Source organism: Acomys russatus, chromosome 7, assembly GCF_903995435.1.
Source record: "Acomys russatus chromosome 7, mAcoRus1.1, whole genome shotgun sequence".
Taxonomy (NCBI): domain Eukaryota; kingdom Metazoa; phylum Chordata; class Mammalia; order Rodentia; family Muridae; genus Acomys; species Acomys russatus.
Genome location: NC_067143.1, coordinates 52,353,623 through 52,375,399, shown reverse-complemented (window position 1 = coordinate 52,375,399; position 21,777 = coordinate 52,353,623). Strand labels below are relative to the sequence as shown.

At 43.1% G+C, this 21,777-nt stretch overlaps 1 protein-coding gene and 1 non-coding gene across 2 annotated transcripts in view; both read right to left on the bottom strand.

Moving 5' to 3' along the window:
- The window catches only part of C2cd3 (C2 domain containing 3 centriole elongation regulator), a 104,422-nt gene that overhangs the window by 49,432 nt on the left and 33,213 nt on the right, over positions 1-21,777 (bottom strand). Inside the window, exons 9-20 of the mRNA XM_051149040.1 lie at positions 21,605-21,756; positions 20,642-20,851; positions 19,651-19,763; positions 16,490-16,608; positions 14,044-14,166; positions 12,143-12,631; positions 10,021-10,172; positions 8,169-8,415; positions 5,260-5,440; positions 2,616-2,799; positions 1,382-1,554; positions 1-124 (exon numbers count right to left, since the gene is read on the bottom strand). Of these exons, the coding sequence (XP_051004997.1) occupies positions 1-124; positions 1,382-1,554; positions 2,616-2,799; positions 5,260-5,440; positions 8,169-8,415; positions 10,021-10,172; positions 12,143-12,631; positions 14,044-14,166; positions 16,490-16,608; positions 19,651-19,763; positions 20,642-20,851; positions 21,605-21,756 (2,267 nt within the window). The remainder of the gene's footprint in view (positions 125-1,381; positions 1,555-2,615; positions 2,800-5,259; positions 5,441-8,168; positions 8,416-10,020; positions 10,173-12,142; positions 12,632-14,043; positions 14,167-16,489; positions 16,609-19,650; positions 19,764-20,641; positions 20,852-21,604; positions 21,757-21,777) is intronic.
- Positions 20,254-20,384, bottom strand: LOC127192485 (small Cajal body-specific RNA 8). The gene has a single exon (XR_007830972.1). It is a non-coding gene; the product is annotated as a small Cajal body-specific RNA 8 (non-coding RNA).

Below are 21,777 nucleotides of genomic sequence, written 5' to 3'. Positions count from 1 at the left end.
TTTGCTGCTGCCTGCAGACCACAGGCTCTGATAATCTGGACTGAAATGGAGACAGCTCGGGCAGCAAGAACTCCCTCTGTTGTTCTTGGACTACGCAGGTACCTTAGACCCACATCCAGTAAACCTGCCGAATGAGAATAGGAAGAAAAAGACTACCAGGTGCTGTTGCTCTGAACCATCAGCTCCTAGGCAGGAGGCAGGAGGATGACTGCAACCACAGCGAGTGACAGAAGAGAGCTGTCCATGGTGGGAGTCACGTTGTATACTGTGCTTCATGTAACCACGTGCCATCTTTTCTAAAAGTCCTCCACACTACAGCCTCATTCATTGATAGCATCAAGGAAGAACTCAACAAGCTGAATCAGGGGGCTCGGAAGGAACAGCTCAACGTTAATTAAGGTAAGATAAAACCTTTGGTTTTGGCAGATACTCTTTCATAAGTATCACAGTAATTTTGATAATCTTGCAGGATGAACTGCTTTTATGGAAACCATCAGCAGCTTGGAGTGCCATTTAAAGTGCCAAATTCTTGTATGTTCTTTCAAGTTCTTTCTTTCTTCCTATCTATCTATCTATCTATCTATCTATCTATCTATCTATCTATCTATCTGACAACTTGTGGGAGTTGGTTTTCTCTTTCTAACAAGTAGGTCCTGGGGACTGATTATCAGACTTGGCAGAAGATGCTAAGCCATATTGCTAGCCTTAATTTAACCAGGTCTTGGGACGGGATAGATGGCTCACCACCTGTTGCTTTTGCAGAGACCCCATATTCAGTTCTTAGACCCATGTGGAGGCTCACAACTGCCTGTAATCCTAGTTTCAAAGGATCTGACACCGTCTTCTGACCTCTGAGGGAACTACACACATATGGTGCACATACATATAGACAGGCAAACTAAACTAAACTAAAATCTTAACTCTCACAAATGTTCTATGGCAAGTATGCCCTCCTCACATGTGTATACACACATATATCAACAAAAAGTTTTTAACCTTCTCCCTTACAGGCAATTTCCAATCCAAGCTAATTACATCCCATTAGTCCTACTTCTGCTCATATTGGCTTAGGATAATTTTCTAGTATGCCTATAAAGTACTTAGCATTAATGCTATACAAGCTTTTTTAATGCTTAAGAGTTCAAGGGAAAAATGAGACAAGCAGCATTTATACAGAGACCGTGGAACTGTGAGTTTTCTAAGATTATGTGCAAAATTGCAATATATATTCTACACTCATCTTTTTAAATCATCTTTCACAGTTCTCAGAGACTCAAAAAGGTAAATACCCCCAAAAGTGAAGATTCATTAACTCAGAAAGAAGCAGGATATTTATATGCACTGACTTTGAAAAGGAAAGACACACTAAGTCCTCAGTTACCTGATGACTGGTTCTTCAGTTCTTTGCTGTTCTCAAGTCTGGGGGTTAACGGGAGGCTAAAGTTCTGGATTCCCACATCTTCACGGTGCTGCATGGTTACCATGGCACAGATCCTTGATAATGGCAAGGTTCCTTTGGCAACCATCTGGTCCCTTACATTAGGATAATAGTACCTGAAAACCACAAAAGCACAAGACGGCAGCTGGAGTAATTAGTGGATGAACAGCACAGTCTGCCCGGTGATCCGCTCTCAGTAGCTATCTTTGGAGACAGCTGTTCTAGACTGGTGGTGTATGGTGGGGGCTGGACTGGCTGGATACACTGCCCATCACATGGGAGCAACCTCAGAAATCCATAGCCTCAGTTCATGGTGACAAAGTTCTGCTTCCTACAGGCTTTCTGCATGAGGACCTGCATGTACCTTGGGCCTTCCCCACAGCAGCAGAAGTGGCTCTCGGCAGGGCAGCCTCTCCCTCATCCCCACGGCTCATCTTTGCTTCTACGCCTATGATGTTCTAATTTGCAGTAGACGAGAATCTGTTAGTAACCACTCTGTTTCCTTTCCATGTCCCACTAACCCCTTCTTAGGTCATAAAGCTGCACATCAGAGCTGGGTGGTTGTAAAAATCTATTTTGTGTTTGGTTCCCACCTGATGGTGGAGTATTTTTGTTGTGTGACAGTACTGTTTGTGATCCTATTTCTCTTTCCTTTACATTTATTTGTATTCTTTTCATCACCTCAGTAGGTTTCCTGGAGGTGTAGATGCTGGAACAGGGCTGAACATCTACAACCAGACTAGCATCCTTTCTGGAAGCCTACCAGTGACTGTGACATTAAGTGGACCCTTGCCTTGTGAAGACGGTGGGAGGAAGCCAGTTTAGGAGTGGGGAGAACAGCTGGGAGGCTGTGGAAGTAGTTAAGCCTCATATAAAAAAGGCCTGAAGTAAACAAAGTGGTAAAAGAACACCGGAAATGGCAAGTGCTTTGCTTAAAGGACCAGAGGAGGTAAGGCTAGTAGGATCTTACTCCTTCACAGGTGGCAGAAGGATAGGCGTAACTGCTCAGAGATGCCTAACATACGGTAACTTCCAGAAACAAACTATATAAAAGGATATAAAGCAGGAGAGGAGTCCTGCTAGGCCTCTTACAAGGCTTCAACCTGGCCAAGGACAGGAGGCCTTAAGACTGTGCACTTCCTTCCTAAGCAGGGGGACTGGCTTGTCCATACTGTACCTGCACCAGATTTCAAACTGGACTCCACCCCCAGGGACCAGCCCCTGGGAGGAGAAGGCACTTAGCAGGAGCCTTTGCACTGGAACTTCAGTTGGCAGCAGGAGAGAGTGATGGTGCTCGCTGTTAAAGATGGGATCTGGGACACACAGTGTGGTTGAAGTTCTAAAGGGCTTCAGAGTAATTCCTTTGAGAAAGAAAAGCAGTTGAGAATATCGAACACATCCATGGATGTATCAGTGCAGCACAGTGACTGACATATATAGCGTTCATCTCCATCCTCACGCTCTATCTGTGACAGCACAGATGAGGATATGGACACTTTGAAAGTATTACAGACAGCCAGTTCCAGATCTGCTACAACCTGCAACTTCCAACTAACATTTCTTTGCGACTACAGTCCACTGACCAGATCTCTTTATTGGTGGATAGTATATTAGGGTTCAAATTTTCCATATCCTTTCAAATACTTATTAGTACCTTAAACAATTATACCTGTCTCTGTGGGTAGTTTTCATGAAGGTTTTGGTCTGCATTCTTTAAGTCTGATGACACTCAGTGTTTGGTTCTAATTTGTTCCCCAAAGCCTCAAGTGCTGGGGACTCAGGCCCTAGTGTGGCTATGCTGTGAGGGGTGGAACTTTTAGGAGGTAGGCTCTGGAAGGAAGCGGCTAGGCCACTGAGGGTGCTTTCTCAGAAGGCTTCACGCTAATCATTTGGACTAAATTAGTTCTTCCAAGAATAAGTTGGTACAAAGTGATGCCACCCCACAGGCTTGGCCGTTCTGGTATCCAGCCTTCTGATTTGGCTTATCTGTCATTATGACACAGCCAAGGAGGTCAAAGCAGGGGACATGCCACTTCTAAACCGAGCTAAATTAAACCTCTTTTATTTTCTGAAAGTTTCAGCCTCAGACATTTTGTTCTATCACCAAAGCAGACTAGCACAGTGCTTTGCTAAGTGCTTGCTTATTAGTTATTTGTATATCTCTGGGTATGTTTCTATTCAGTGTCAGCTCTTAGCCCAGGTTTGCTTGTTTTATGGTACTAGGTGTTAAATCCAAGGTCTTATATATGCTAGGTCTGTGTTCAATTGCTGCGCTGTCACACCAGACTATTCTGAGACAGTCTCACACCAAGTAGTCCAGACTATTCATGAATATGTCTCAGTTTCCAATGAAACTTTTTTTTTTTTTTTTTTTGAGATAGGGTCTCATGGAGCCTAGGCTACCCTCAGACTTGCTATGCAGCCAAAGATGACCTTGATCTTCCAGGCTCTCTGCTCCCACCTGGGATGCCGTGTGAGCATTGCCATGTCTGACTTGTATGGTGCTGAGGATCAAGCCCAGGGCTCTGTGTGTGCTGGGCAAGCACTCTACAAATTGGGCTACATCTCTAGCCCTGATTTGTTAAAAACTGTTTTTAAGAGTTTGTAATTTGCCAGGCATGGTGGTGCACGCCTTTAATCCTAGCACTCAGGAGGCAGAGGCAGGCGGATCCCTGTGAGTTTGAGGCTACAAAGTAAGTCCAGGACAGCCAAGGCTACAAAGAGAAACCCTGTCTCAAAAAACCAGAAGAAAAAAAAAAAAAAAAAAAAAAAAAAGAGTTTGTAATTTATTCTGTATATACATCTGTTGGAACGCTAAAATAATATTGGTAGCACCTGGTAGCCAGACATGCAGAGTGATGACCACTCCTTCCTATCAGATGAGATCAAACAAGGCAATGCCTGCCTTCTTGAGTTAGTTCTTAGAGACAGATGATCAGAGAAGACAGAGATGGAAAGGGCAGGGCCGTGCAGTGAAGGAAACACTGGCTCCGGTCTAGTTTTTTTTCTTGAGATGGGGTCTCATAAGGTATCCCAGGCTGGCCGTGAGCTCTCTGCCCTCCTGACTCAGCCTCCAAGTGTTGGGATTACAAGAGTGCACCAGCGTGCTTGACCAGGGCTGGAATCCTAAACGTGGCACTTGTTAGTGAGGTGTTCCTGACGTTTGTTTTCTCTTTTGGAGAAAAACAGAATCTACCTAGAAAAGCAGTTTGTATGGTTTAAGATTATGTTGTACACGAGGCAGTTATGTGGACATTTGTTCCTCAGCATCTTCAAGAGCCGAAGGTATTCATGGTGACTTTGTGAAGCATGCCCGCCACAGAAAACCAGTAACACACAGAGCAAACATGCAAAGAAAGACTAATATGTAGATAGCTGGTACCATGAAGGGAAAGGGTACATAGGAATCCTTTGTACTAGTTATTACAAGTGTTCTTTAAACCTGAATCATTTCAAAAATAAAGAAACTATATGAATCCATGCTTTGTTACTTTTTCTACAAAGGAAATGCTGAAGCAATGGTCAGAAGCAATGGTCTCTAACTCAACACAGACGGCCAAGCTCACCAAGAAAAGGTGAGTGCGTGAGTGTATGACTCCATGTTAGTAACGCACATGAAGACACACTATGAATAGCATGCCAGCGTCAACAAAGTAATTAGTTAAAAAGCAAAATGAGAATTTAGGCCATCTCTTATGTCACTATCTAGGTAGTACTGGGAACAACTAACAAGATAAAATCCACTCAGGAAAAACAACATTTCTAAGTATGTCCAATAAAAGAACCAAGCACGAATGGGAAGCTGTGGTCTCCCAGCCTACCATTTTCAAGGAAGTCAGGTCCTCGGAGCACACTGGGTTGGGAGTCTTGGAACGGAAAGTAGTACTGGACGTAACAGTCTGCTTCTCCCCACACTGTTGCCTGAAGGGGCATGAGTCCTTTTACCATCACCACGTGGAACTCAAAGTGGTGCTCCATCAGTCGCTTCCCCTGATTTTCTGGCTATGAAATGAAACAGATCCTGGTGAGCTTTAAAGGTGAACCTCTTTAGAGTACCCTTGTGCTTGTCTACGAAGAAACCTAACAGAAATCTATGTCTAAGTCTTATAACTGCTCTGTGTAACTAGACTAAGCAGGATTTTCCCTCGGCCACATGGCTGAGTCAATGTTGGGAAGTCTGTAAGGATGATTCAGAGCACGAATGGAACAAAGGAAGGTGACCTCAGCCTCAACAAATGCTGAAAAGGTGGTAAGATTTAACATCTGTTGTCCATAAGAACAGAGATGTGTTCATAAAACACAGAATAGAGCATTACTTCCTTAGTAGGAAAATGAATACATATTTGACGCAAGCAGGTATGAACGATTACTTCTAAATAAGCTGGGGGTGATGCTGAGCCTTGGGAAGGACTGGACACGTGGCTATTACTCCATAGCCACTACTTGTGTGCTTATTGTTTACCACGAGCCAGGGGCTGAATCCGCACGTCCCTTGTATTAGCTGGTTAACATGAAGGACTGGTAACTGCAGCCTAGGGTCACAAGCTGCCTGCCCTGCCGCCCATGTTCCTCACAGTGCTAACTTACAGAGCCTCAGCAGACATAACATAACATAATGTTAAAGGAAGAATTCAGGGTTCAGGTAAGAGCGGGATTGTAGGTTTTAAATAACATCCTAACTACAAATCCAATAAATCTAGAGAAGCATTATTTGTTTTGAAACCCAAAAATATGTAAGTAATACTGGTTCAAAAGTTCCCTTGGGTAAATAAAAAGATTGCAATTTGATCCCTGTAAGAAAAAAAAAAAAAAAAAAAAAAAAGGCAGAGTGGAGCCCTCTTATGAGCCATGATGGAAAGCTCCCTAATTTGGCCATATGGCATTAGAGCAACTTAACACTTTGGTCCTGCAGATGGTGAACTGGATGAAAGACAGTGCAGAGGGGAGCAGTTACACGTGCAGCTGTCTCCCACTCTCCCAGGAGCTCCTCCATGGATGCACCTAAGAATCATGCTCTCACTCTCAGCATGAGTTTAATAGATTTCTGAGTCTATGTTGCAACCAGAGGGCCATACACCACCTAAAAAGACTTGAGAATATTACAGATGCTTCTTAATCTGTGCTTTTAATGTAATTTTCAATTAGCAGAAACCCCAATTTACAACACCAGGCAATTAATATAATGACTTTGATTTTGTTTTATCTCCTATAAAAAAAATGAAAAAGAAATCCACTGTATGCATCTGTTATGAAACTAAACATGGAAATGTGCGCTAATATACCTTTTCAATTATACAGCAATGTATAAAACTAACTACTTCTTGGTAACTAGTGAAAAGCAAGGGACTTCACTGTTACTTTACCACAGGACTTCGTTAACAAACAGGGTAAGATTTTACAGCCTTATTATTTGGGTGCTCTCTATCTCTGTCTCTCATAAGACAATTTAATTGGAGGATTAATACTTGGTTGTCTAAGCAGATTTCCTTCTTTTTTGTGGTCTTTTACATACTAGGTAAGTTATTAAAGATTTGTTTATATTTTACGTGTGTGTGTATCTAAGTATATGTATATACACCATATGTGCAGGATGTTGAGAGTGTGTGTGTGTGTGTTTTGAGACAAACTCCCATGTAGCCTAGATTGCCCTTGAATTTACTAACTAGCCAAGTATAGTTTTGAGTGTTTGCGTCTTCTGTTTCTACCTTCCAAGTGCTAGGACGACAGCTGTGCTGCCATACTTGGCTTTGCGCAGTCCTGGTGATAGGACACAGGGTTTCATGAGTGCTGGGCAAGCGCTCTACTGAGTTAGTCAGCATATTAGGTCTTTATTGTGGATTATATCCCTAATCCTAGGCTTTGTTTATAAACTTAAAGAGGCAAGAGGGCTATGAAGACCATTTAATGTATGAGAGAAGAATACCAATGACTGATTTAAACAAGCACTTGTAGGGCTGGGGAGATGCTCACTGTGGTGGCCCATGGTTGTAATCCAAGTGCTCAAGAGGCAGAGACAGGTGGACCCTGGGTTCACTGGCTCGTCACCCTAGCCTGTCTGTTGAGTCCTAGGTCCCACTGAGAAAGTCTATCTTTAAAACAAACAAACAAACAAACAAATAAACAACAACAACAAAACAAGGTAGAAAGGGCTAGAATGATGAATGATGGCTCAGCAGTTAAGAGTACTGGATGCTCTTCCAGAGCCCAGGGTTTGATTCCTAACACTCACACAACAGCTTACAATGTCTGTAACTCCAGTTGAAGGGGTCTGATGACTTCGGGCCTTTTCTGGCATCAGCTACACACATGGTGCACAGATGTACATGTAAGCAAAACAATCATATATACTAAATGAAAAAAATTATTAGAAAATTAGAAAACAATAGGGAAAAAACACCCAGTGCTGACCTCTGGCCTCTACGTGCACACACAAGTACACATACTCAAATACAGATACACAACACACAGAGACACATACGCATAAAAGGTGGAGGGCTCCTGAAGAGTGACACCTGAGTTTAAGCACTGGCCACTGTATGGATGTGGACACACAGGCACTTATAAGATAATGTGCACATGCATACACATACCTTCCCCCACATAAAACAAAGCAAGTACTAGAGTACAAGTTATACTGTTTACTGGAGCTTTTCACTGGGTAATGGTTTCACTAAAATGTACAAGAAAAAAATGAGATAGTTTTCTGTGAACCATAATGTTGGATCATTACCATAGCAACAGATGCTACAGGTGGCTGGTCCAGGTAATGGGCTGGCCTAGGGCTGAAGGGAGGGAGTATTCCTTCTTCATTCTTTAATCTTTGCAGCGCTGTTATCTGATCTGAAGAGCCCATGGCTAAAAAGACTCGAAGACTCCCATTCTGGTGGCCTGAGAACACATCAATCACAGGCATATAGCTGTCGACAGCAACAACTGGGTACCTGGCATCAAGCAGCAGGTGAGAAATCTTGGGATCTCTAGGGAGTAAGACATTGTGAATGAGCAAATAACAATCACCAGTCAGGTCAGAGTTGCTCAAGTGACTCATTTTCTCAGTTTGTTAGAAATGGATTAATAACCAGAAAAACAAATTAATGGTTTTAAAAATTATGTTTCTGTCAGTAACCAAATTAAAATTACAAGGCAGGTAATTCAATCTGCAGTAATTACAGGGCTGGTGATGAGTCCAGTTGATCTCTGTACCACGGTGGCACCAAGTCCAGTGTCTGCAATGGAACGATACTTCCCTTGCTGAACTGCCCTCACAACAGGGTTGTTAGCACTGAATTGAGACAGCCTGTGTAAATGGTCAATCACAGTACTTGGTGGACAGTAAATGTTCAGTAATTGGTAGCTACTACTGCTCTGTACTTGATCAACCAAGAATGGGGCCTAATGGGATAAGGTGGGAAGGGAAGAAAGGACAACGAGTCAGATGGTGGTAGGTGTGTGTGTGTGCGCTATGGTGTGGTGGTGAGCAAAAGGCTGCAACAGATACTGACATCCGTGTCAAACAGTAGCACTCCTCAGCCTCGTTATGTTTAATGTTACCAACATATTCCTGGAAGGCAAATCCATGCATTTTCTCACTAGATCCTCATGATTACTGAGGAGGAGTCAGAGGAGGAAGTAGGGGATTCAGCTCTGGGCAGAGGTCCAGGAGACATCAGAACAGAGCAGCTGGGCAGGGAAAGCCATAAAGTGCAAGTGTCTCTGGGATGTACCCTGGGAGGAAGTCAGACTAGCTTAGAGGGTTAAGATTAGAGTACTACCTGCTCAATATTGTGCTTTAAATCTTGATAAACAAATAATATAATAGAGTCTCAAATATTTGGGTGATGATCGGGTTAAGAGAAAAACCGAGAAACAAACACAATTTTATAAAAATAACTCTAACAAAAAATTTGTAGGAATAAAAATAACCAAGTTAATCAGTGTTTTACCAGTTATTAAAGAGATGTGAATATAGTTGCAAACTTCAACCTGTTACAGAAGTCTATGAACTACGTGCCATTTCATGATGATTAGCTTGGAAGACTACCTCTGTCAGATGAGCTTTTGAGTAGAGTGGACTGAGAGAAAGGTTATCTGGTTCCCACCCTGGTTCCACTCTTACTACTTAAGCAACAAGTAATGCAATGCCTTTTGAGTCTCACTCTTCTACACCCACGTCAGAGGCTGCAATGAAGTTAAATGCCTTAAAGTCCTAAGGCTCTTTTTCTTTCTTTTTTCCCCCCCCCACCACCCGAGACAGGGTTCCTCTGTGTAGCCTTGGCTGTCCTGGACTCACTCTGTAGCCCAGGCTGGTCTCGAACTCACAGGGATCTACCCGCCTCTGCCTCCTGAGTGCTGGGACTAAAAGCATGCACCAGCACACCTGGCCAGTCCTAAGGCTCTTAACAAACACTTGAAACTCAGTTTCTGTATGGCTACTTTACAACAGGAGAAGAGCGGGATGTGGCTAACCCTGACAAAGGCCCTTGGAGGGATTCTATTCATACTTGCATACTCAAAGAATTAAACTTCAGTCTATATAAAGTTAAAGATGCAAAATAAAGAATACTCCAAAAGGTCCTATTTACTTGAATGACATGTAAAACTGATGGAGAGGGAGTTTCACCAGCCCGAGCAGCTTGTCCTGTCCTGGGCTCCGCGCCTTGTTCCAAGTTTCAATTATCATCACATTGTTCTTAAGTCTTTCCAGGTATTTGGGAGACAGAGAGACAGGAATCACCTGGGGAGAACAATCAGGAAAAAAACTGTCCACAGCTGACACAATTAATTTATACATTTACCCAACAAATGTTTACTGAAAGCCTACTATGTGCTTTACTATGCTGGAGACATTAAAAGAAAACCCAGTCTGTCTACCATAAGAAACTAACACACAAAGACAGACAAAAACCAGCATGGGTTCTTCCTGATGACAGGGTTCATACAGGACACAGAAAAGGTTGCAGGCTGTCAAATATGGTGCCTACCAAACTCACCCAACCTTTTCTAAGGCAAAACGATCCACTTTTAAATCCTGCTGCAAGATATGTGCACTTTAAAAAATATTTTTATTGTTTTCAACTACATGGATGTGTATATTGTCTGTGCAGGTACCCAAAGAGGGCAGAGGCTTGGGGGGGGGGGGTCATAGGCCATCGTGAGCTGCCTGATGTGGGCGTTAGGAACCAAACTCAGGTCTTCTGCAAGAGCACTGAATATTCTTTTTTTTTTTTTTTTTTTAATTTAAATTTTTTTTTTTTCGAGACAGGGTTTCTCTGTGTAGCCTTGGCCATCCTGGACTCACTTTGTAGACCAGGCTGGCCTCGAACTCACAGCAATCCGCCTGCCTCTGCCTCCCGAGTGCTGGGATTAAAGGCGTGCACCACCACGCCCGGCTCTTTAATTTAATTTTTAAAATTTATGTGCATTGGTGTGAGGGTGTCAGATCTTGGAGTTACAGACAGTTGTGAGCTGCCATGTGGGTGCTGGGAACTGAACCTGGGTCCTTTGGAAGAGCAGACAGTGCTCTTAACCACTGAGACAACTCTCTAGCCCACACTGAATATTCTTAACAAGAGCCGTTTCTCCACCTGGAGAAAGAGCTGCTTGTAACAAGGATGGCTACTACATGGAAAAAGTGAACCATTTACCAAAGGGTTGTCAAGACAGTGCCTGGACAGCAATTAATAAAATAAACCTGCTTAACATGTGTTATAGCAAATAGCAAAGCCATCTCTTCATGTGTATTTTCCATGTAAAATTGTTCTAGAATAAACTAGCTGGTAGTTGAACCGGGTATCTACAGCAAAGAGTAGTCTAAATTAGTAACTGTGGCAGGAGGCCGCCAATTTGAAGGACCCCAAGGGATAGGACATCTTTGAATTCTTTCATTGGCACATCCTTAATGGATACCTGGTACGTGTTGGGCAGTCCCACTGTAAAGTGCTTTAGAGACATCCAGGTGCTGATGTCCAGCCGACAATCAGAAAACTGACCCCTAAGGGAAATGTCTGATTTCCATAAAAGGACAGATCTGAAAGTTACCTTCACAGAATGAAGTGGGTTCATAGGAGAAGAGGGCGGTTAGAAGAACGCACAAGTGGGGGCCTAACAGTTAAAGAGAGAGAGGAGGGAGAAGGTGCTGGGGCTTCCACCTTCTCCTAATGGAGGGGTATCTGCCAAGCATACCCAACCCTTCCTAAGGAAAATGAGCTAGGTTTTCTTCTGGCCTGAAGACTGCAATTGATCAGCTGCTGAGTCAGGAAGAAAAGCAGAGAAGCTTGCCTAACACACACGAGGCCTTACGATCAGTCAGTGTCATAAAACAAAGCAAAAACAAAACAAAACCATCAGCACTAAATTCTACAGAAAAATAAAATCAGGAGATGGATATTAAAATAGAGAGTAAATGAGAACATATGTAACAAAGAACAGAGTTTAGAGATAAGATAAAGGTGGGAAGTTTAACTGGCCAAGTTTTAAAAGAAGCAGAGAAAAACAGAATCTAGAACCTAGGTAAATAAAAAAAAAGATGCATAAAGCAAAACTTTGGGCAGTGTCTTCACCTCCTCCCAGCAATATAGCACACTAGATAGCCAGGAAAACCTCTTCCAGCATGAAGACTCGACACATAAGACAGAATCCTGAGTTAGGAGACATTTGTCTCCTGCCCCCATAAACCACTAATGGACAGGAGACATACAAAGTTACCTGAGAAAAATTAAAGACAGGCTGTGTTGTGCCCCATGAGATGACAGATCTGGTGACTTCTTCTGTGCTGAAGAGCTTGCAATTGAAATAAACATTGCATGGTGGTTGTTTTTCTGAGTCGCCAGCAACAAAGTCTTTCCCATCCGGCACCATCAACAGTACATGTAGTAGCAGAGCCTGTTCTTTGCTCGACCTGTTTGCTTGGTGTACTAAATTGTGTGGTGGCGCAGCCATGAAGCCGGAAGAACCCGAGGCTATAGGGTTTGCTGACGTTGAGTGGGGGAACACTAAATTCTGTGTGTTCTTTGCAGTTTCATGAGTTTGATTTGAGATCTGTGGATTTCTGGTACAGCTGGTGTCCTGGCTTGTTTCTGGTAGTATCAGATCTGGACTTGTAGCAGCAGAAAGTGGAGCACACTGGGTGCTGCAACTTAACTTAGCGCTGATACCAGTGAAATCCTTGTTGCCTAAAACCAGCTCCATGGTGACCTAGAAAACACAAAAGGAGAGGCACCTGTAAGAATAGCTTGCAGCACTGGAATCAGAATTTTTGGAGCTGGAGCTGATAGCAAATTAAAAAATGAATTAATCCATCCTCAAATACTAACAGCCATGTATATGTCAACTTGCCAGACTAACAAGAGCCAAGCAGATTATTTATCAGTATATGATGACCTAGAAAATCATCTGGTACCAGAGAATATGGACATGCTAAGGAAAGGGTGGGGGCAGGGACAATGACACACGCCTGTGATCCCAGCACTCGGGGGCAGAGGCAGGCGGGTCGCTGTGAGTTCGAGGCCAGCCTGGTCTACAGAGTAAGTTCCAGGACAGTCAAGGCTACATAGTGAGACCCTATCCCAAAACAAAAACAACAAAGAAACAACCACCACTACCAAGAAACCACCATTTTACAACTATCTTAATAACATGATTCAGGCTTAGTCACAGTGGACCTGTAATCCCTGGACTTGTAGGAGGATCAAAAGTTTGAGACTGCTGAGAGAGAGAGAGAGAGAGAGAGAGAGAGAGAGAGAGAGAGAGAGAGAGAGAGAGAGAGAGGGAGAGGGAGAGAGAGAGAGAGAGAGAGATTCATACTCTATAATCCTGAGCCTTCCTCAGGATCCCCAGGCTCGCTCTGCTGCTTTTCTCTTTGTTGCCGCCACAGCTCTGCTCTGAGCCATCACCCAGCATCTCTTTTCAGAACTAATGTTTCAGGGCGCTGGAGAGATGGCTCAGAGGTTAAGAGCACTGCCTGCTCTTCCAAAGGTCCTGAGTTCAACTCCTAGCAACCACATGGTGGCTCACAACCATCTATAATGAGATTTGGTGCCCTCTTCCTCTGTGCAAGTGTACATGCAGCCAGAACATTGTATACATTAAAAAAAAACAAAAACAAAAACTAATGCTTCCGTGTTTTTATTGCTCCTTCACTCCCTCTAAGGTACTGTCCACACTGAAATAACTTAAAATGAAAGTGAGATGTCACTCCAGTGCTTTGGTGTTTTCCTCTTGGTTCATAGGCTAAAATTTAAACACTGCTTTGACCAAAAAAGATCTGAATTTCACTGTTACTTGTCTGTACCACTCTACTTTCTAACATTTAGCTCTTGCTTGCTATCCTGTGGGAACAATCATCAGTGTCACTTTAGGGCTTTTCTCTGTGCTTTTTTCTTCAAGTATCACCTTAAACACCAGCACCCTAGAGAGGGTTTGTCTGAGCATCATCTGCTTCCCCAAGATGCTAGTGTATGTATTGACTTCCTTCACAGCGCTCCGTGCTCTTCAGCAGACGCCTCCCAACTGCAGGGACCCTGTTCTTGTTTACAACTGTGTTCTCAGGGCCAGGCAACAGTTCATGCACAGGAAATACTGTGGCTTTCTGATGGATACCCACGTACCTTTAGGGGGCCAAGTGAAGATGGACCATTTTCCTGTTGCACAGGAAGCTGGCTACTGAGAGACAGCTGCTCTGACTGAATGACGGCTCGCAAAGGGAGAGATGCAGATCCAACGGCTTCTGGCTGACGGAATAAGAAAAGAAAAATCGTAAGGAGGAGCCGCAGGGGGGTTTGACTGAAGTGACAGCCTGTGACGGCTTGTGAGAGAATAGTGCTTTATAAAGTACAAGGCTCCACCATGATGCGACCAACAATGCTGCCGTAGCCGGCCAGCTTTCACTCTCCCTTCCGGGTTTTGCTATCTTCCCCTAGAAGAGTACAGAGGATTTCATAAGCCACAGAAATTATCCTTCTTATTAAAACTCAGTTTTCGCATAATGATACATAATGTTTTAAGACTAAGAAAATCACATTTGGAATGTTTGATCCCACCAAGGCTATATAGGAGCAAAAGGCTATCAATGAACAGGCTGGAATATAAACTCTAACACACCTGCACACAGGAAAATTGGCAGTTATTGTGAGAAGCTTTGTGGTTTTGGTTGTATTTCTGGAATTTATACTAGATAAATAACATATAAAAGCTATGCACAAAGTTCACATATTAAAAGCAGTTAGTAGCTAAGAAACAAACGTCTAATGCAGCAGTTCTCAACTTATGAGGCTTGCCCCCTTGGGTTCTCACAGCAGAGATTTACATTACGAATCATGACAGTAGCAAAATTATACTTATGAAGTAGCAATGAAATAATTTTATGTGTCTGTCCTGGACTCGTTACGTACAGCAGGAGATCCTTCAGCCTCCCATTCGCTGGCATTAAAAGCACGAGCCACCACTGCCAACTCACTGAGCTTATGGTAATACGAGCAACACCTGTTATGCTTGATAAAAGTTGAGTAATAAATTACATATATTATATAAATCCACAAACATAAAATTATGTAAAAATTATTTCATTTAAAAAATGAAATAAAAACCCATGGTACATGTTAAAAGAAAAAAATCCCAACAAACAGAAAATACATACAAAATTATGAAACACTGTACCTTGGTGAAAGAATCAGCAGGGCCTAGTGCTATGGGTCTGAAGTCTCAGCTACTTAGGAGCTAAGGATGGGCAGAAAGCTCAGGGCCTTGCTGCATGACAGAGTGAGTTCAATACCAGCCTGAGTAACTTAGTGAGAACCTGATCAAAATTAAAAAGTAGAAAGATGTCTGGGGCTGCATCAGCTGGAGACTAAGCGGAGCTCGGGCTCTTAGGCTGCTCAGGTGTTGGGGCAACCTTCCCTGGGAGCTGTAACATCTCTGTTGAGGAAGCCTCTACTCAGAGCTGCGAGGTTCCCTTGGGACATTGTCCCACTGCAGGCCTGGAATACCTTCCCAGCCCTCAGAGTTGCAGACACCCTTCCAGCCGAGTACCAGAAGGCAGGCCATGCACACACAACAAATCTAATAATCACACAGCGCAGCCCTTGCTGGCCTGGAACTTGCCTCGTAACCTGGCTATCCCTCAATTGCCAGAGAGCCATCTGCTTCTACCTTGGCTATAGGCAAATTCTGCCTTCTTGATGGGTGCTATTCAAATGGAAAAACATGTTTCAAGTTTCTTAAAAGAATGCAAAATTATTTTATAATTAAAAAATGCCACTAGCTAGGTTTAAGGAAATGCAATGTAAATGTATTAAAATGGTAATTGAGCTTGTCTTGAAGTCATGTCATAGCTGAACAATAATGTGATTTTTACTCCCTCTTCTTTATGTTTTACTATTTTCCTAAGGAGAGTTCACACTGTTCACAGTCTGGGGTAGGGGGATGACCACAACAAAAGGTGCACTCACCCTATTCACACCTGGGCTGCTCTTTCACTAAACAAACTGCTCACATCACTCATCTCCATGTGGTCACTTGCAAATGAACTTCATAAACTAGAACTATTTGATTAATCACTACCTATAATTTTATTATTTTTGGTGTGGGCTGGGTACTTCATGCATTTTGCCCAGAAACAGAAAGGAGAACTTCAAACTAAAGCCTATATAAAACAACCTATGCTAATACTGCCCCTGCCCTGCAGTGTATGGGCAGTCAGGACATGGGCTCTGTCAGCTGCGGTTGGCCCATACCTGTATACCTGAGGCAGGAGGACTACAAGCTCAAGACTAGCCTGGATTACATAAGTGAGACCCTGTCTCAGAAAAACAAACAAAACCCAAAAAATCCAAACCAGAGCAGACCAGGAACTTGCATGATGCTCTGTTCTGCTTTTGTTAGAAGGGGAACTTCAGGTCTCTGAGCTGCGCTGGGTCGCAGCTTCTTCTATGAAATGTAGCTGACAAGGGACTACTTCTCAGTGTGATTACTAGATTTGACAGTGTTACTTGAGTCCAGAAATCTGGTTTATTTAGGAAAATGTCTGGTGTGAATGTTAAGGCGTGAACGGCTTACCTTTTTCTGTGGGGTTTTCTTTGCATAAATTTGGAAGGAGAGGCTAGAGTTCCACCAGTGCTCTATCATCGGGCCACCGAACGCTATCGGACACACAAACCGCTGCTGGAATCTCACCACTGTGAAGGAGAACAGGCACATGCCACACAACCCAAACAGAGCCATCAATAATCCATGCTTGGACTCCACCCACCCTTTTCAAATCAGGAATTCAGTCAGTGTGACTTCATAAAATCACAGGCTGTAAGAAGAGACAAGAAAACCTGGGTACAGTGGCAGCAGGCAGGCAGGATGGTACTGCTCAGCCTCGCTATGAGAAATGGTCACCAAACATGCGAACGGAAGACATCTCTATACACCGCACTGTGGCCAAGGTAATATGATTTATTTATAGTAAATACTCATTTATTTATTTGGAGATCAGGTCTTACTATGTAGCCTGGCTGGCTTGGAACTCACAGAGAGTTCCTCTGCCTCTCAGGTGCTGAGACTAAAGGTCTGTGCTAAGTATGGTTTGGCAAAGATGACTGTTTTTGAAAGACAGGCAGGTAAGTGGCTCAACAGAAAAAAATATTAACTAGATGGAAGATGAGGGATAAATGGATTCACAAAAGCATGAAATTAAAAATTCCGATAACAAAAATGAGTTAATTTTCTGGCTAATGGACAGCTGATCTGAATGCTGTCATTCAGATATCAACTACTCGTGCTAGTTAGCCCTGTCAGGTGAGTGGAGCCCATGCCTGAATGGACAGAGATTTCTGTTATAAACACAATAAAGTGACAGTGGTATTTCGTTTGCCTTTGTTAAAATGGAGCTTCATCCAGGAAATAAAGGGAAGAAAAGGAATCTGAGAATAAAATTAAAGGAGACAGCGCTCCTTTTACGTTACTTTTGTCACCTGTAAGATGACCTTCCTGTTCATTCACTTCTAAGCATCTTTAATAGATCCGCAGAATGCTCATCAATTCTGTAGAGAATCTGGCATTGAATATTCATTCATGCAAATCATTGGTCTGACCTACTCTTCTTTCTGGCAGTCTTAATTCTTGGTTCTCAGCTTCCCGTTTCTCATAGGCAGGATATGGTTCTTGCTATCTGGGTTGATACACAGGTCAAAAGGCCTGTAACTAACAGTCACCATGAGCTCAATTTCTCTAGTTGCCATAATTGGGAAAAGGAAGATAACACTTATATCTCTTTGGGGCACCAGGAAGGCCAATGGAGGGGACAAATGGAAAGACACTCTGAGTACAGTAGTAGTTCTTAATGAGCAAACAATTCTGTTGCAATCTGGTGTTAAGATTGCTCCTTCCTACCTCGGCACATTTCCTCATAATCACTATATTAATCATATGATTCTGTTTCTTAAATCTTTTTTAGTACTGAATGAATGTGGTAATGTAAGAAACTTGTATAAGTTGCTAACCACGGGGCTGGAGAGATGGCTCAGTGGTTAAGAGTGCAGCCTGCTCTTCCAGAGGTCCTGAGTTCAATTCCCAGCAACCACATGGTGGCTTACAACCATCTATAATGTGATCTGATGCCCTCTTCTGCAGATAAAGCACTCATATACAAAAAAAAAAAAAAAAAGTTGCTAACCACGTCTTAGAGAATTTTTTTTAGAGTTGGAAGAGATCATGAAATACACAGTCTAATCTATGTTACTGGTAAGAGAGACCTAAAGACAAAAAGTAATTTTGCCTAAGATTATGATGAAAACGAGGACCCAGACTGTGTAAGGAAAGCAGCTGTAGGGCCAGTAGATGGCTCAGAGATTAAGACATGAGCTGCCACGCCTGGTAACTTGAGCTTGACTCTTGGAGCCCACAGCAGGAGAGAGCTGACTCCTGAAAATTGTGCTAGGACCTCCACACCTGCTGCTGCCCCTCTCACATCCACTTACAAACATAAAACTAAATTTTTAAAATTGTAATAAAAAAACAGCTGTAATATTTACTAGATTACAGGAACATATTTTTCGGGGTTATAAGTATTTACAACAAAAAAGAAAAAATATCATCAACAACAGAAATATCAGCAACAAAAGAAAAAGTAGATAAAATCGACTACATAAAAACAAAAAGCTTGGCTGGGCATGCTGGTGTATGCCTTTAGTCCCAGCACTCAGGAGGCAGAGGCAGGCAGATCTCTGTGAGTTCGAGGGCAGCCTGGTCTATAAAGTGAGTCCAGGACAGCCAGGGCTTTGTTAAGCAGAGAAACCCTGTCTCAGAAAACCAGAAAGAAAGAAAGAAAGAAAAGGAAGGCAGGAAACCCAAACAAATCAAAACCTAAAATCAACCAACCAAAAATAAAAAAACCAAAAAACTTAGCCAGGAGTTGGTGGTGCATGCCTTTAATCCTAGCACTCAGGATCCAGAGGCAGGCTGATCTCTGAGTTCAAGGATACCCTGATGTACAGAGTGAGTTCCAGGACAGCCAGGGCCACACAGAAGTTCTAACTTCAAAAACCAAAAACCAAAAAATCCTCTCAAACCAAAAAAACTTCAAAACCCACTATCACCACCACCAAACTTTTATACTTGTGCTGGCTAGTTTTATGTCAACTTGACACATGCTAGAGTTACAGGAGAGGAGGTACCATCATTTGAGAGATGACTCAATAAGACAGGCCAGGCCACCCATTGGCAGGCCTGTAAGGCATTTTCTTATTTAGTGACAGATGGGGAGTGATTAGCCCACTGTGGGTGGTGCCATCCCTGGGCTGGTGATCCTGGGTTGTATAAGAAAGGCTGAGCAAGCCACATAGGGAGCAAGCCAGTCAGCAGCACCTCTCCACATCCTCTGCATCAGCTCCTGCTTCCAGGTTCCTGTCCTGACTTCCTTTGATGATGGACTAAGACGTGGACATGTAAGCCAAGTAAACGCTTAACTCCTCAACTGACTTCTAGTCACAGTATTTCATCGTAGAAATAGTAACTCTAAGACGTTACTATAAACCATACCATCTACAGCTAGGCATGGTGGCATATTCTTGAAATCCTAAAGGCAGGACGACTGCAAGTTTGAGGTCAGCCTAGTCTACATAGTGAGGCCATTGAAAAAAGCAAAACCAGGCCAGGGTTTGTGGCGCATACATGTGGTCCTAGCTGACTCTGGTCAGAGGCAGTGATCAGCAGAAAGCCAGCAAGCCTCTTACCTCCATCTGTGATTTTACTGGAGGCAAGTCGAACAACCTCAGTGACCAAAGCTGTCTTTCCCAGTCCACTTTTGGAAAAGCCCACAGGAAAGTGATACTCCACAAAGAAAGTGCTGGAAGAAAAAGAATCTATTAAAAACAAACCAAACGGGCTGGAGAGATGACTCTGCAGCTAAGAGCCCTTGTTGCTCTTGCAGAGGGGCCTAGTTAGGTTTCCAGCCCCCTCATGGAGGCTCACAACTGTCTCTAAGGCTAGTTCCAGGGAACCCTACGCCCTCTTCTGATCTCCCTGGGCACCGGGCACACATGTGGTACACATACAGGGAAAACATCCATACACATTAAAAAAAAAAATCTAAAAACAAATATGAAACTATCTTTGAAGTTCCCATTAGGATCAAATTGCCTCAGAGGTCACTTAGCGATCACGTCTGTTCTTGAAAGCTCATCATCTGCCATGTGGGCTGCAGCTTGTTTTTGAGAGCACTCACAGCACTTTCATTTTTTTTTTTCTTTTTTAATTTTATTTTAAAGAAAATGACAACAAGTCCAAGTTATGTGTAGGTAGGCACTTAGTATCTTGATATAGCTGAGTATCTAAGAAATTGTCTGCCCCGTATCTGTCCATGACGATTTCACTCAATTCGCCCTGGTCATCAAAAGGCAGTTTATTCTTGGGAGGTATAGTGACAATTAGGGCAGCACTTCTGCCCAACTTGTGTATCACTCTCCCTCACAGCACTTTCAGTGTCAAACAGCGATCTGGCCTCTGAGGCGCTACACTACAACCATCTTAGGTGTTCGTAAGGGCTATAAGATGGTTTCCACCCGAGTTTTCTTTATTCCGAATTTACCCTCGTTCTTGGGAACTTAAATCAATTTTACTAATTGAAAAATGTACATGAAAACAAATCATCAAGAGTTAAGACTCTTCCCGTCATCAGCCACACTGTCTCCCGACACCACAATTAGCTTTCTCAGTTAGCTGTACCGCTTTTTTGCTGCTGCTGGCTTTGGTGGTTTCCCGGCAAAGCTTTTCCGGCTTGGTGTCACTTGGGGACTGTCTGGAGGGACACCCATGGTTTCAATGATGATTCTGACCGAATGTATTCTACCCAGAAGAGCCAGTCTATCCACACTTAGTGACATCGCTGGGGTATGTTCTGGAATTCTTGAGGGTACTTGTTGGTCAACTGGATTTCTGTAAGTTCACAGACAGGTAGGCAGGAGTTAGAGGCCCAACTGGGAACAATCCAGTTGCACAGGAGGAAAGAGAATGAGCAGTGAGGATTTCTTTCCAGTGTTAAGTAGGAGCCACTCTGTGTTTTACTTTAAGACAAGGTCTCACTATGTAGCCCCGGCTGGTCTGGAACCCTGGTCCCTCCTACTTCACCTTCCATGGTGGGCTAGAAACCAGCTGTTATGAATAGAATCTGGTCCTCACCCGAAAGCTTGTAAACATATTAACTGTAAGGTTTATATCCATACAAGTGTGGAACGGATGATACAAAAATGACACAGAATTAGATTTTTCTAGAAGGGAAGTCTAACTTGTTCTAGCTTACCGACTATCCTAATCTCATTATCACATCATTTTGTGTATTCTTTTCCACATTTTCCATGTAGGTGTGATCACAGTAAACACACCACAACTCACTGTTCGGCTTCCCCGCCATGACCCATCTTTTCATGCATCTTTCTTTTTTTTTTTTTTTTTAACTTTTTTAGACAAGGCTTCTCTATGTAGCCCTGGGTGTCCTGCCACTCACTATGTACACCTGACTGGCCTTGAACTCACAGAGATCTACCTACCTTTGCCTGCCAAGTTGTGCATTACATTTTTAAGGACTGAAATCCTTCAATGAGTTGCTATTACTTAACCAGTCAGGCAGTCTGAAATCCAGGCCATTTCCCTCGGCTCTGCTTTAGCCTGCATCAACACCCCGAGGCTCACCTGCTTTTCTTGACAGCTGCCCTTTTCTTCAGCTTGTGCGCACTTGACCCTACAGCCTTAGATCTGCCAGAAGCTTTTGAGTGGTTCATTGTTTTAGAAGGTTCCATGTCATCTTCTTCACTGAGGAAGTCACTGGCGCTGACATCAGATTTCTAGGGGAAGATGAACATAAG